Below are 14,346 nucleotides of genomic sequence, written 5' to 3'. Positions count from 1 at the left end.
AATTACTATTATTTTTAAATTGAGTAGAAAAAGATATATCCAACTTGCCACTTGAGTTGATAAATAAAATATACATGAAATAAGATTGTTGGGTTTGAGAGGTAGTTGAGTTTTATATAGGAATGGCTGAATAGGGGAAATATTAAATAAAAAAATTATTAATTATATAATATATTTTTAAATATATATATATATATATTAAATATATATAATTTAAATTTTAAACATATAGGTGGGTCGGGTTAGGCTAAGTGGGTTTGTGATTGTTATGACCTGAACCCATTATTAAAAAAATTTTCATAACCCAACTCAACCCACCAACTCCTAAAAATTGACTCAACTCGACAGATTGGGTTGGATCAGGTTAGTTTTGACGGATTGGTGAATTGGCTACACACCTCTCTCTCTCTCTTTGTTTTTTTTTTTTTTTTCTTCAAATTGTTAGAGGCAGATTTGGATTTTGGTGCAGTGTTGCCGAATTGACTTTTTGGTGTGCTACTACTTTTCGGTCTTTGAAAGTTCACTGCCTCTGCCTCTGCCTCTTCACTGCCCATATGGAAATCACATTGTCTTTTACTTTAAGACTGGATGCCCACGTAGAATCTGCCTTTACTAGCAACTCAGTGGGTTCTAAAGAAGATATTTGATTTGTCTTCATCTTCCAGAGTTCATTGATAGTCGGACATTCTATACATTGTACATGATATACATGCATGAGTCAGGGGAATAGGAATGAATTGATTTTATTTTTAATGTAAAAAAGAAAAAGAAAAAAAAAAGATGAAGGTAATAACTAGTGGACACTCACTATTACATACAAAGTACGAGTGCAATTTATCAAAAAAAGAAAAAGAAAGTAGGAGTACAAATTCTCTGTACTACTTTTTGTGTATTACTATATATTTCACAAATTACTACTTACTATGCGTATAATTATTTTTTATTTTAAATTTCAATTATTTTATAAGGAAAATAAAATCAAAATATAGCAAGTACTGATTAGTGGAATATAGAATGATATATAAAAAGTGGTACAGAAAATTTGTATTCATAAATTAAGTAGTACACCCATTTACTTTTTTTGCACTTGAAATCACTATTTTCACTCAAAAGTCATGATTTCAAGTCCATTAAATTACCACTTTAATACAAAAAAGTGATTGTATGTACTTTGTGTGCAAACTTAAGTGTGAAATACACACCACTCAAAAGAAAAAATACTAGGATTTTTATGGTTAAAAGTTTTGAATATGTTCTACTTTGTTATCCATAAACAAAACAACAAGTTAACTGCAGGAACAAAATTGAATGTAAATTGAAAATAAAAAAGACCAAATTGATTACTTCTAAAAATATAAAAATCAAAATAATAATTTGGGTTTTTTTTTTTTTCTTGGTTTCGCTACTGTAAATGAAGTTTCTTTATCACTAATCAAAGCACACACTGTGAAGAGAAATATCTAACTTCTCGTCTTCTTATTACATATAGATTAATGTCAATACAGTGGTAAATTAAGAATTATGATAACAGGTCTTTGACATCTGGTGCATGATGGGAACAAAATGAACACCGCCATATAGTCAAAATCCAAAAGCCTATTCTCATGAGAGTTTATTGACCTTCTTGAGCCTCAAGCAAGGAGGAAGGAATTTTTGGGATGTACCTTCTTCGCTATTTTCTTGATAAGGGTGTGCAATAATTTTTTGAATGCATCATACAACGGAACTGTGTAAGCGCAAACATAGAGACAGGAAGGAATGCAGCAGTATAAATCAGAGTATTAGTCCAAGCTTTCTTTTGAAAACGAAGGAGGAGAAAAATAGTTGCTGCAAAAGAAAGCATGGTCGTTGTCACGGAGAAGAAGAGCAATGTGAAGCCTATCATTAGCCTCTGAGGGAGAGATGTGCGGAAATTTTCATACTCAAATGGAGACGAGAGGATGGAGAGGAACATGACAACAGAAGACAAGGAGCACGCAAGGGAAACAACATCCATGATGGTGAAGAGGACGAAGAATGGAGAGTTGATGAAATTAGGACGGCCTGAAGCATCGTTACCTCCAGGGACGGTGTAGGCAGCAGCGAAAACTACAGTGGCAACGAGGACAGAAACTGCAGAGCACGACTGAGAGGTCTCCTTTATCCACTTTTGCGCCAGCCCGAGAAGGCCAGCATGTGTATCTTGAAATAACTCGTCTGCAGTCTTACCTTTATTGTTGCAGTGCATGATATAATGGGAGGGAATTATCTTTCGCACATGCTGCGTGGAGACAAGTAGTCAACAAAAATGAGCTTCATTCTACACTACCAAACTATAGCATCATATATATACAACTCTAATAAAATTTTAATAATGAAAATCAAAACGACTAGAATTTATTTGGTACTAATACAATTTCAACAAAAAACAAAATAATTGTATCCAAATTGTTCACTTTTCTCTTTTTGAAAAAAATGAAGTTACTGACATTTCCATTATGTACAAGCCAAATAAAATTTATGTTTATTATCTAATTTCATATTCCATAATTTTCAAATAGTTTTCTAAGTAAAAAAAAATACACAAACAAGTCATTTTTGTGTAACCAGATAGCATCATGGCACCCAAATCTCAAGTTTAACATGTTTGATGTTCACAAAAAGTCAAAATTCATAATTAAGACACATACACACATGGTTTCACTGTATAATCAGTAATCACATGAATAGATTAAGTGACCAATTTGTTTCTATAGTGTTCCTTGGACCAATTTTTTTATTTTTGGTACCAATTTTTCATATATATAAAATTTGGAGACCCTTTTTTTAATTGTTTGCCCCACCATCATCCGAAAATTTCAAATTACTAATAGTTTGTCCATAAATTGACATCATTTTTTGAAGTGGTTAACGTCTTAAAAATGGATGAATCATTTGAGTTTAACCTATTTAGGTATTTTTTAACTTAAAAAAAAAAAAATTAAAGAAAGGGGCCATAAATATGGGCTAACGACTCATTTTCATTTTTTAGATGTATTTGGGTCAATTTAATTTTTCTTAGGAAATTAGGTGATATTTTTGAAAATCTTAACCCTAAAATTGTAAATATATTTGATAAAAGAAAAGGTAATATATATATATATATATTTTTTTTTCTTAAAAAGATACTATGATTTTTATAGTTTAGGACATGTTCTATGGAGAAAAGAAAAGATTTTTAGTTAGCATTGTGATTATTGCATTTCTATTATTTTATATTTTATATAATAAAACATATAGTACTAAGAGCCTTATAGAAAAATTGATTTTCACAGCTTGGTGTTTCCAAATGATACGTTCAAATCATGTATTTTCTAATTATCCAAAATTAATACTCGATAGAGCTAGCTTACCTTAAGCCATCTCAATTCCTCTTGCAACTGGAAAGCAGGACCTACAGCTTGTTCTCTTGACTCTCTTCCATAATATGTCTGCCCTTCTGCAACATGATGCAATAGGGTGTTACCATTCTTATCAATCCGTGAAGCCAATCTACATTTCATTATTACTTCCATCTTCTTTACCCGATGAAATATATCCCACTGACGGTGGCCAATGGCCACATGCAATATGTTTTCCTCATCGTTACTGATGTACTCAATTACCTGTGGATACGATTCAATCATCTTGTCAAATATTTCTACTATGCCATTGCTGGCTGCATCAAGCAATGGGTGGTAATATTTCTGATGTCCCTTGGATGTGCCTTCTCCTCCCACTTCCTTTGTGCCAGATGTTTGACCTTGTTCGCCTCTACCTTTGTCAACAGAGGCGTCTACTTTCACTAAGGAAATCGTCTTGTCATCAATTACTTCACAAGGAAAATCCTTCCACGTATAATCTGCCTCTACTAGCGACTCGGTGAGTTCTGAAGCTAATGAATGCATTCTCTTCATTTTCCAGAGTTTATCGATAGCCCGCAATCCAATACAATATAAACCTATACAAGAGAGAGAGAGAGAGGCCACTATGTATCTTGACCAAAATAACATCAACTTAATTTTTTTTAATTTTTAGATAGTATCTCTTGTAACAAGTAAACTGAATTATCCATTCTCAAAAAAAAGTAAACTAAATTATCCATATAATAATTCAACACGTAGATATCACCACGTGAAAGATTGATGAGATTAATTTTGTTTTGATATAGGAGTATAAAATTGAATTATATACCATAAACTTATTGAGTTGTTACGTGATTGATTTGATATGCTTTCATACATATTTTCTTTTTCTTTTCCTTCAAAAAAGAGTGATGACTATTCTCAAAAAAAAAAAAAAAAAAAAAAGTGATGACAAACAATAATGAAATTTTGATAACTATTCATTTTCCTTCAATCTCCTCAGCATTTCTAAGTAGATGCTACTGTACCCATGGTAATGTTCAATGACAGGAGCTACGACACTCCTATGAGAGTAGAGATTAAGAGCACTAGCAATGGGAATGTAAAAAGTACCTATTTTACATCCTCATACACTATTTTATCATTCCATCTAACAATACACCCAACATCTCAATTTTTATTTTACATACAATACAATAAAATAATATAAACTACCTTATCAACTCATTCTATCTCTTCTCTCTCATCTCTCTCTTTTCTCTTTTTAGCACTTTCATGTACTTTATATATATTTGTATGTTTAGCAACTATGAATAGTAGGTTGTATATATATACAGCCTTACTATTCATGGTTGCTAAAAATTTTAGCAACCCACCCCCGGATGAAGATCAATTTGAGTGGGTGGGTTGCTAAAATAGCAACTTAGGGGGTTTTACAGCCCCAATGTCAATGCTCACGAAGAGTACGATCAGCACTATGGCTCCTACAACTGCAAGAATGAGCATATCGAAGGGATTGAATTGCAGAGGTGAAACTTAGAGATTAGTAATTGATAAAGGAGTAGCAGCGAATATCTTGGAAACGGAGGGAGAAGAAGCTTTGAGAAATGAGCAGGTCTTGGGTGGCTAGTTGGCATTACTGGGTAGGAGAGGCAAAGGATAAAAAAAATTGGGGACTGCGGTGAATACATATAATTAATGTTTCAAAAAATAAAAACTAATATTGTATTACAAAAGTGGATAACTAAAGCAGAAAATATGATTTCTCAAAAAAAAAGCAGAAAATATTGACTTTATGAACCGTGATTTAGTCAAGAACACAAAACTAGATGTAAATGAATTCATTAGCGCATTAGATAAATTAACCAACTAAGCAATAAATGGGCAAAAAAAATAGATGGAAGAACTAAATCAGCAAAAAAAAAAAAAAAAAAAAAAAGAACTAAATTCTTTCTTTCCTTAAATTAGAAGGCCTGAATTAACACAGGAAAAAAAAATTGAGAATAAAAATGAAATTGATTATATTTAAGAAACAAATAATATGGTTTTTAAGGGATTGAGAATAGAGGCAATTTAGTCTTTTTACATGATGCAAGATGCAATCCAAGATAACAGCATAATTGACGGGGGATGTAAAGTGTAACATAAGTTGTAGTTTAGGGTGTAAACTATGTATTTTGAAAGTTTATAATATAAAGTGTAATCTTGGGTATAATTTAGGTTGATCAAGTGTAATTTACCCAAGAATATGACACAAAACGGTTAATATGTTTTTGTGGGGGATAAGGGGGTTAGGCCCATGTTAATGGGCCGAATACCCAGGAGAGGACTGTTTCACATCCGAAGAGAAAGATGCGGAGAATGCAGGGCCTAGAGTGAAGTAGAATCCTCCTGTAGAGAATCATTGCTGTCCGAAGAGGATATCTCCAGTCCGAGGAGGACATCACCTGTCCGAGGAAGATGTTTTACTCTGATATGATATCGGAGACTAACTGAGTAGGGGAAAAGCCTGATTGATTGTCCGAGGACTCCACCTGATCAAGATAAACTCAAAACATATTCAGGAACGATAAGGATGAGGAAATATCTGAGGGAAATGCTGCTGCCACCGTATTCAATGCATTGCAACAGCTTTTCTGGCCGCATTTATGTGGAGAAGACCTCTGAACAGTGCTTCATAACCTACCGCCACTCACACAGAGATGAAAAGAAGCTGCCTGACGTGACAGGTACTTGAGCAAGTCCATGGATGGGGAGCACGTGGACGGTAGAGATGAGGGTGAGAGTGGCTATATAATAGAGGGAGAGGGTTTGAAACAAACCATGAAATGTATGGAAACTGATCAATGAATAGTTGAAAGAGTGATAATCCTTTGTTGTTAATCCCTTGCCAACTCTAGTTCTTCGACCCATACTCTACAAATTAATTGTCTTTGGGTTTACGTAAAGAATTCGAACCCTACAGTTTTTATATTTTGTAAGCATATAAATTATAATAATTATAAATAAATATATTTTACACAAATTCCATTTCATAATAACATCAATTAAAGTACTTGCATAATATGACCTAATTTTTTTTTTCAACTCAATGAAATTCCACTCAAATTTAGTTATAAACAATTTAAGAAAGATAAAATTAAATAGGAGATTTTCTTTGTTTTGAGTAAAAACGTTAGAGACTTTAGAGTTTTAACAAATTATTCATTAATATCCTTAACCATTTGCTTCAATATTTACAATTCAAATTTATGTTGGATAAAAATAATATTTATTGAGTTAAATGACTTCGTGTCAAAACTGTTAAACCCATATTGACATGAATAATGAATTAGATCATTTTGTGTTTATTGCTAATAAAGTTGATTTTTAGATTTAGATGCTTGAATAAACAGTGTTTAACCAGTTTAAGGTTAAGTTGTTAATTAGATAAATTATGAAAGCCTTAGGTTAAACAAACAAATATAGATATCATGAAATTGTTGAAAATTAAATAAGACACAATATGATGACCTAAGAAACCTTATGAAACAACTTATTTCAAAGGAAAAAACCTAGGGGGTCTTGGCCTAATCAATCCCAAGGTAATAGTTTCACTATAAGCTAGAGATTTACAATCAAGAATAACAATTCGTAGTAAATCTAACTTTAATTACCGAACTGTGCTCTATATCCCACAAACTTCCTTTATAGTGAACTACTTCAATGTGAACCCCCAATCCACGCAGTTCAAAATCCTATTGAATCTTTAGTTCTCCAGTACACTTGATAGCTAAAAGTTAACAACTTGATTCCACCGGTTCAATGAGTATGTGCGTGATCTTTTGTAATGGCTTGAAAGAGCAGAAGGTACAAAACCTCTTAGTTCTCAAAAGAGTGGATCCCAAATCTTAGAAATGTACATTAGGGTTTCACTTAAATACTAAGTGTAGTTGGACTAAAACCCAAATCACTTACTTTTTAGAAATCAACTTTCGATAGGTCAAAACTGTTAAATTCTAATTCTTTGAATCTGCAGCTTCATGTTCTTGTACACTGTCTTGGCAGTATCTTGAATATTGTATAATCAATCCTATAGACACTATGATCCATATCTAGACAGGTTTATATTCACGTGTTTGCCTAATAAATCTACACACATATATAGTACCTAACATAGATCAACAAAAAATTGACTTATATATTAGTTGTGTTAAAGTGGCTTGCTTGCTCTCCGCCCCAAACCCATTTCTAAAAAATATTAACCCACAAAAACTATGAATTGTATTTGTGGATTGTGTTAAATATTATTATTCCTCTCAAGTTCTACTTTTATACTTACTAAAAAAAAAGTTTTAACCCGTTGTAGCGAAAATTTTCCCAATAGAGGAAGGGGCCTAAATCCAATCAATGGAATTTATAGCAAAAAAATAGATTTCTCTTCCTTTCTTGTTTTAATGAGAATAGTCTCTATTGGTTATAGGTATAGCCGTATAAGTACGGAATACAAATCATCCGTGCTATTTCTTGTATACCACTCTATATTTTATTAATCACACCTTGCTATGTGTATAATTTTTTTTTTCATTTTCATTTTCAACTCCAATTATTTTATAAGGAAAGTAAAATCAATAAATAACAAGTACATAATTTGTGGAATATAGAGTGGTACACGAAAAATAGAGGATTTGTATTTGTAAGTACGTGTGAATAAATATTTTCTATCTTATTTTTTGTATTTCATTCGATGCAGGATTGATACAATATTTTTATTCTAAAGCTTAAAAAATTAAAAAGGACTTATGAAGTAAATTAAAGTGTATGCAGTACATGTGCCCGGTGAACTGTATATATACCCACAAAGTAAAATAATTAAGGTCGCACCTTTGGCTATGACCCTCCATATAGCTCTGCATCTTTGAGACATACAATAATAGGGGAATTTCTTCAGTTTGCTCATGTGGGAAAATTCCGAATAACTACTGAAAACATGTGGCATATTCGCTAGCAGGTGAAGACATGTCAGGCCATTTTGTTCCTTCTTTTCTGCAAGTTCCTTGTCCTTTTCCAGTAGCCATATAGCGGTGTCTGCATTTGAAAGATAGAGCATGTTAAAGCATGCTATTTATATATATGTACAAAAATTATGTGTACTAAAGTTTGTTATTTAAATGTTCAACAATTTGAAAGTAAGACAGGAAGAGAGATCAGAGAGACCAAAGTGTTGGCCTATGACAGCAATATGGAGAATGGTCATCTTGTCTTTTCTTCCAAAGTGAGAACTTAAATCCCCAACTTTAGTCGCCAAATATTTGGCCATTTTTGTCTGACCGAGGGCAACAGCCCTATATATCGGGGTTTCACCCAGATTGTTTTCATCCATGAGAAGCTCTTCTAGTTTGCCTTCGTCTGGTCCATAAACCTCTTGGAGTTTCTTAACCAAGAATTCTGCTGTTTTAACTCTGTCAGTGATGGCCACCTCGTGAAAAGTATTATTACCATGTTTGTTCTTCTTGTTTAAGGCATTGAATAAATCAGAGGGCGGTTCTACGAGATCAACGAAACATTGAAGCAGTTCCGCCTTTTCGCTGTATGCTGCAATATGAAACGCAGTGTCCTCTGCTACTGTCATCTGAGAACAGAGTTGCTCGCGATTTTCCTCGTAGAAGCTTTTCATGACGTCCCACTGTCCGTCTAAGGCTGCCAGATAAGGCTTCCTTAGCCTTGAAATGGATTCCCAAATTTTCTCTTCTCCTATCTCCAAATCTCTCTCCATTTCTCGTGGATTAGTTGTGTCTCATACTATCATTGTGACTGCCCTTTTGTTTTATAGATCTTGGCTATCATATCATGTGCTTCTAAGAAAGTGAAAATGGAAGGGGAATCTACTTTTTTTTTTTTTAACCCATATATAACAGTAGGAAGAAATAGGTCTCACACCTTCTTATTTAAGAGCTGGTTCCCCTGTGAGAAGAGCTTGGCCACTCCAATACGTTAGCCATAAAAATTCCTCACCACAAACCTCTACTTTTCATCTTTTGACTTTTCCGTACCTCCTCTAAAACATGTCAGTCATATCTCACTTCTTTTTTTCGTTGCGTGAGACCATATCCTATAACTATTCGTCCCTCTATGAGAAAAGCTTGGCCACTCCTCCAATACTCCTATGCATAGTATTCGATCTTTAGGAAAGCAAAAGAAGAAAAAAAGAAAAAGAAAGGTATCATATAAAAATTAATTTGAATATGAACCTTTATCTTTCTTTTTCTTTTTTCTTCAACAGGAGCTTCCTTGGTATATAAGCCTAGTACTAATTTTCTTTTCTCTCATATCTTAGTAAAAAGAACTTAGGATCCATTTGGATACCGCTTATTTTACTAAAAATTAAAAACTTAAAACACTGTAGTAAAATAATTTTTAAATGTGTGAATAGTGTAGTGGGATCAATTTTTAATTTTTAATTTTTATTTTTTTTCCTGAATAAAGTACTTGTAGGTCTCATGACAGTACATAAAACTCACTGAATAGTGCATATTATATCCTGAAAGCTGAAACGCGTGCATCAAAAAAAGAAAAAGAAAAATGCAAATCCAAACGCATACTTATTCTAATTTCAGTCAAAATGTCCCTAGGTGCTAGGGGTGAATGTTTCGTGTTTGGCTATTTGAAAATGACATGAATTTTAGAAAAAGCAACTGATCAGGTTGAAAATTGAAATTCAAAACAACTTTGATTTAGAAAACTACACATGCGTGGCCCATTCACGAGAAAGGACCACTATTCAAAGATTCCCAAGTGTGGGACAAATGCAAAAATTGCTTTGTCACAAGGCAACATTTGCCTAGGTAGCTTGTACCATTAATTATAGATTGAGAGCCAAACTGGGTCGAATACAAAATCACTAAAGCAACAAAATATTTACACAAAAAAAAAAAAAATCTCTCTAACAAATGATGAACGGTTTTCGAAGGGGAAAAGGTTAAACATAACAAAATTATTAGGTAAAAGAATTCATGACCCAAAACAAATATATATTATTATTACTTTTTGTTTTTTAAGCTTCTTTGTATTAAAAGCATTGCACTGGATCTCAACTTGTTATTCAAACTATCCCAACTTTTTCCTTTGTGGAGGAGAAGTACAGACATTTATTCAACATTTATTCAACACAGTTTTGAGATACATTATGTCTAGGACAAACATTTATTACATAGTTTTCTTGGTAGTATTCAACACATTTAAAAATAAAATAAAATTATAGTAGCTCATGTTGTGTCACTTTCATCAATAGGAAAATCCTATGAGCAACAAGTGATTCCAAAAGCCTAACATCATAGCTCTCTCAAACGGACATGGTGTATTGAGGGTTTGGGGAATTAGAGGTTAAAGTGACCCCTTTGGTTTCCCTAGATAAAGAGTGACTTTGAGAAATTACTTGTCATGCCTTCTTGAGCAAGTACTTGTAGGTTTTTGATAGTGATCGATAGAGAGGGTATTATGAAAGTGCAAAGAGCCCAACTGGAATGAAAGAGACAGCATATAGGACCACTTTTCTCCACCCTTCCCCATTGTGTATCATAAGGAGAACTGTTGCTGCAAATGCTATCATCATCATGAGGATAGAGATGAACAACAAAGTTAAGCCGTATGTCAACTTATTAGGAAGAGAATGTCTAAAGTCTGCAAATCGAAATGATGATGTGGTGATTGCAAGAAATACAACCACTGATGTCAAAGCAAATGAAATTGATAGTACGTCTGCCACTGTAAAAACCACAAAAAAATGGTTGATTGAGGAGGACTGGGGTCCCAGTCTGACCATTTGAGCCTCCAGGTACTGAATAGGCTGCGGCAAAGGCAACAGTAGCAATGAGAACAATCACAAGTGAAAATCCTTCGGCAGTGCGCTTTATCCATTCTATGGCTTTTTGCCGGAGTTCTTTATTTGTTTTATCAAATAATCCCTCTGCAGTCAACTTTTGATTGTTGCGGTGATCAAAGAAATGGGATGGCGTAACTTCCTTCACACGTTGCATATGACAGCATAAAAAAGAAAGAATGAGATAACTATTTAAATTGAGAGGCAAGGACAAGCCTAAATATAAAAGAAAATTATAAAATGACATTTTGGAGACCATGATACTCTTTTGACTTTGGTAAAATTCTAGAAGCAAGATCAAAGCCATTAGAGATTCAGAATTGTGAATCAAGTGAACTTCAACCACTGTGAGAATATGTAGTCTACACTCTACAGTGTCATAAAGAATAGTGTGGATGTGTTTGTGTTTGAGTACGTGGTAGCATGAACACCTAAAGCATATAAATACATTAGTCTTGAGCTTTCATCTTCAACAGAACAAACAAAAATGCAACACACACAAAGACTTCTTACTACTACACAATCTGATTGGCCACTTGAGATGCTGATAGGCCACAATCTGAATTAACACATTGTGATAGAAATTAATTAATTAATTAGCCAAGTTATTAATTAATTAATTTATCATGCAAATGTGTGGTAGTACAAACAAATCACCAAATAACAAAATATGCAGCGGAAATTGAATGACAGGGTGATTTGTTTACGAATAGGGAAAACCTGATGGCAAAAATCCCATCGGGTGATTTTCGGGTCACCACTCCTAAAATTCCACTATTATCACAACAAGCGGTTACAAGTAAAGGAATCCCAAGTATCTTACTAACCTACGGTTGAACCCTTACCCCAATACCCAATTAGACTTGTTCTGTAGTGACAGTTTCTCCTTTTGATGCACGGCTCTCAAGTACGTGACTAACCAATTTGATGCGCAGATCCCAGTACACGGCTTACTCCTTTGCACGAATCTCAATACGTGACTAACTCCACAACAACCCTTTGATTGTTGTAGTTAATTTGCAGCAACTTCACATAGAAACACTAATAAGATCTTCAATGTTGGTCCAAGAGACTTTGCTTGGTTATAGAATCCAAAGGCGTACAAGAAACGTAGCAAGAACTCTTTCTTCTATGGGAGGAGGCTAGAGTTTCAAAAAGAAAATCTTATGAAACTCTCTAGGGTTAGGTTTTTCTTTTTCCACCTCCTTTAAATAAGAGCTTAATAGTCTCTCCTATTTCAAATAGGTTTACACAAACCTTAGACTTTCCCAGTCCAATAAGGATTATACAAACCCATAAACAAATATGTTACGTTCTAAAGATTTAGGAATTTATGTATTTAGAACTCTAATGTGTATTGTTGACAAACCATGATCAAAACAGGTTGTTAGTCTTGTTTAGACTTGCTCAAAGTGTGGGCGTTTTATGTAAAGTTGGAATCGAGTGGCAGTAAAAGTATTAGTGACTTTCGGCCTGGCTTTGATCGATTGAAAATTAGACTCGATCGATCGAATCTTGGGCAGAATGTTTTTTCTGCAGAATTTCCAACTCAGCCCAAGCCCATTAAGGATTAGGGTTTTAGATCTACTTCTCTCACTATATAAAAGAAATCCTAAGTCACGTTTTTGAGAGCTTTTAGAGAGAGAGAGATTAGAGTGCCTCTTGTGCCTCCTTTTATTTTTAGGGTTTTGTACCCAAACCTCTCTAAGTCTTTGTTGCTCATATTTACGGTTTGTGTGAATCTCTTGTGAGATCATTGAGGAACTTTCCTTTACATAAATTTAGGGTTTTCAAGGTAGAGATATTATCTACATCTTGATGATCAACAAGGTTGCTGCTATTGGAGCTTAAAAAAAAACAAGCAGGGGTGCTTGTATCTTGATCGGAGAATCCAAGAAAGAAGGAGTTCGTGAATTCGAAGCTTGCACGTGGTCGTGTCAGTAAGTTCTACTGGTGGGTAGCATTAGGAAGTCAAGCGGGGAGCTTGTAAGTCCTTTTGCATGAATTTCGATTCTTTCATAGTGGATTTAGGTTTACCTTCAGGATAGCTAGGTCAAATCCTCTCTAAGTTTTTACCGTGTGGTTTCCTGGGTGATCATATCATTGTGTTATTTATTATTCCGCTGCTTTATATTTTTGATATGATTGTTTGATTGTTTTAACCTAAAATTGGATAATTTGACTAAGTAGCAACTTAGCTAATTAACTAGGTTAATCTAATTGTTGTTTTAAGGGGTCTAAATTTCTAACAAATGGTATCAGAACGGGTAGCTCTTCTGTTTTAGATCTTTTGATTTAAGAGCTGATCCTTGACCCCTGTTGTCATGGATAATTTGAAGTGTCTTTCTGATCATGTTTCTGCTCATGCTTCTGCTGATTTTTTTGATGCTTTTGAAACTATTCGTAAGGAATTATCTAAATCTTTGAAAATTGCTAAGAAATTTAAAGAAAAGTTAAAATTGGCTAATCTTGAAAAAAAGGATTTGATTGTGAGATTAGCTGAGTCTAATAAGAAGAATGAATTTTTGAGAAATCAAATTTCCTCTCAAGATGAGAAGATGAAAAGCTTGGAACAAGAGTTAGTTGAATCTAAAACTAAAATTGAAAATTTGACTAGTACTAAGCCTGTTATTGATAACAGAAGTGTTTCTGTTTCTCTTAAGCCTAAGACTGAAAAAGTTTATATCTCTTATTTCAAGAGGAATAATAAAGAGAATGCTTATTTTGCTAGGCTAGATAAAGGTAAAAGTTCTGATGTTAACGCTGAAGTTTCTAAACCTATGTCTAAACCTGCTGCTAGTGTGTAAAAGAAATTTGTTTTTGTGCCTACCTGTCACCTTTGTGGTGTTGTTGGTCACATTAGACCAAATTGTTTTTTGTTGAGGCAAAAACCAAAATCTGAGACTAGATTTGCTGTTAGGAATACTGATGTTCCTAAATTTGTTCATGTTTGCCACTTTTGTGGTGTCCATGGTCACATTCGTTCTAATTGTCATAAGTTAAAATTTAAGCATTTTGTATGTCAATCTAGGATATGTGATGATATTTCTCCTGCTATAAGTCCAAATAAATTGTTTCATATGCTTTTGAAAAATTTAAGCTTGTTGGCTTGTGAAAGGAATTTGC

General features: G+C 33.7%; 1 protein-coding gene across 2 annotated transcripts; it reads right to left on the bottom strand.

Moving 5' to 3' along the window:
• Window positions 1–1,402: 1,402 nt before the first annotated feature.
• LOC136066177 (uncharacterized) lies at window positions 1,403–9,209 on the bottom strand. Of its 2 annotated transcripts, none has more exons than XM_065770058.1 (4): window positions 8,559–9,209; window positions 8,226–8,429; window positions 3,372–3,958; window positions 1,403–2,260 (listed from the first exon to the last, which is right to left on the bottom strand). In XM_065770058.1, the coding sequence occupies exons 1-4, from the start codon at window positions 9,115–9,117 to the stop codon at window positions 1,673–1,675; spliced, it is 1,938 nt and encodes a 645-aa protein (XP_065626130.1). In that variant the 5' UTR covers window positions 9,118–9,209; the 3' UTR covers window positions 1,403–1,672. The 2 variants fall into 2 exon arrangements, with proteins under 2 accessions (XP_065626130.1, XP_065626131.1); XM_065770059.1 differs by having other exon boundaries at window positions 8,841–9,209.
• Between the last annotated feature and the right edge of the window lie 5,137 nt (window positions 9,210–14,346).

This window comes from Quercus suber, unplaced genomic scaffold (assembly GCF_002906115.3).
Source record: "Quercus suber isolate HL8 unplaced genomic scaffold, Cork oak 2.0 scaffold_167, whole genome shotgun sequence".
Taxonomy (NCBI): domain Eukaryota; kingdom Viridiplantae; phylum Streptophyta; class Magnoliopsida; order Fagales; family Fagaceae; genus Quercus; species Quercus suber.
Note: the sequence above shows the minus strand (reverse complement) of the source record. Positions and strands in the feature narration are given on the sequence as shown.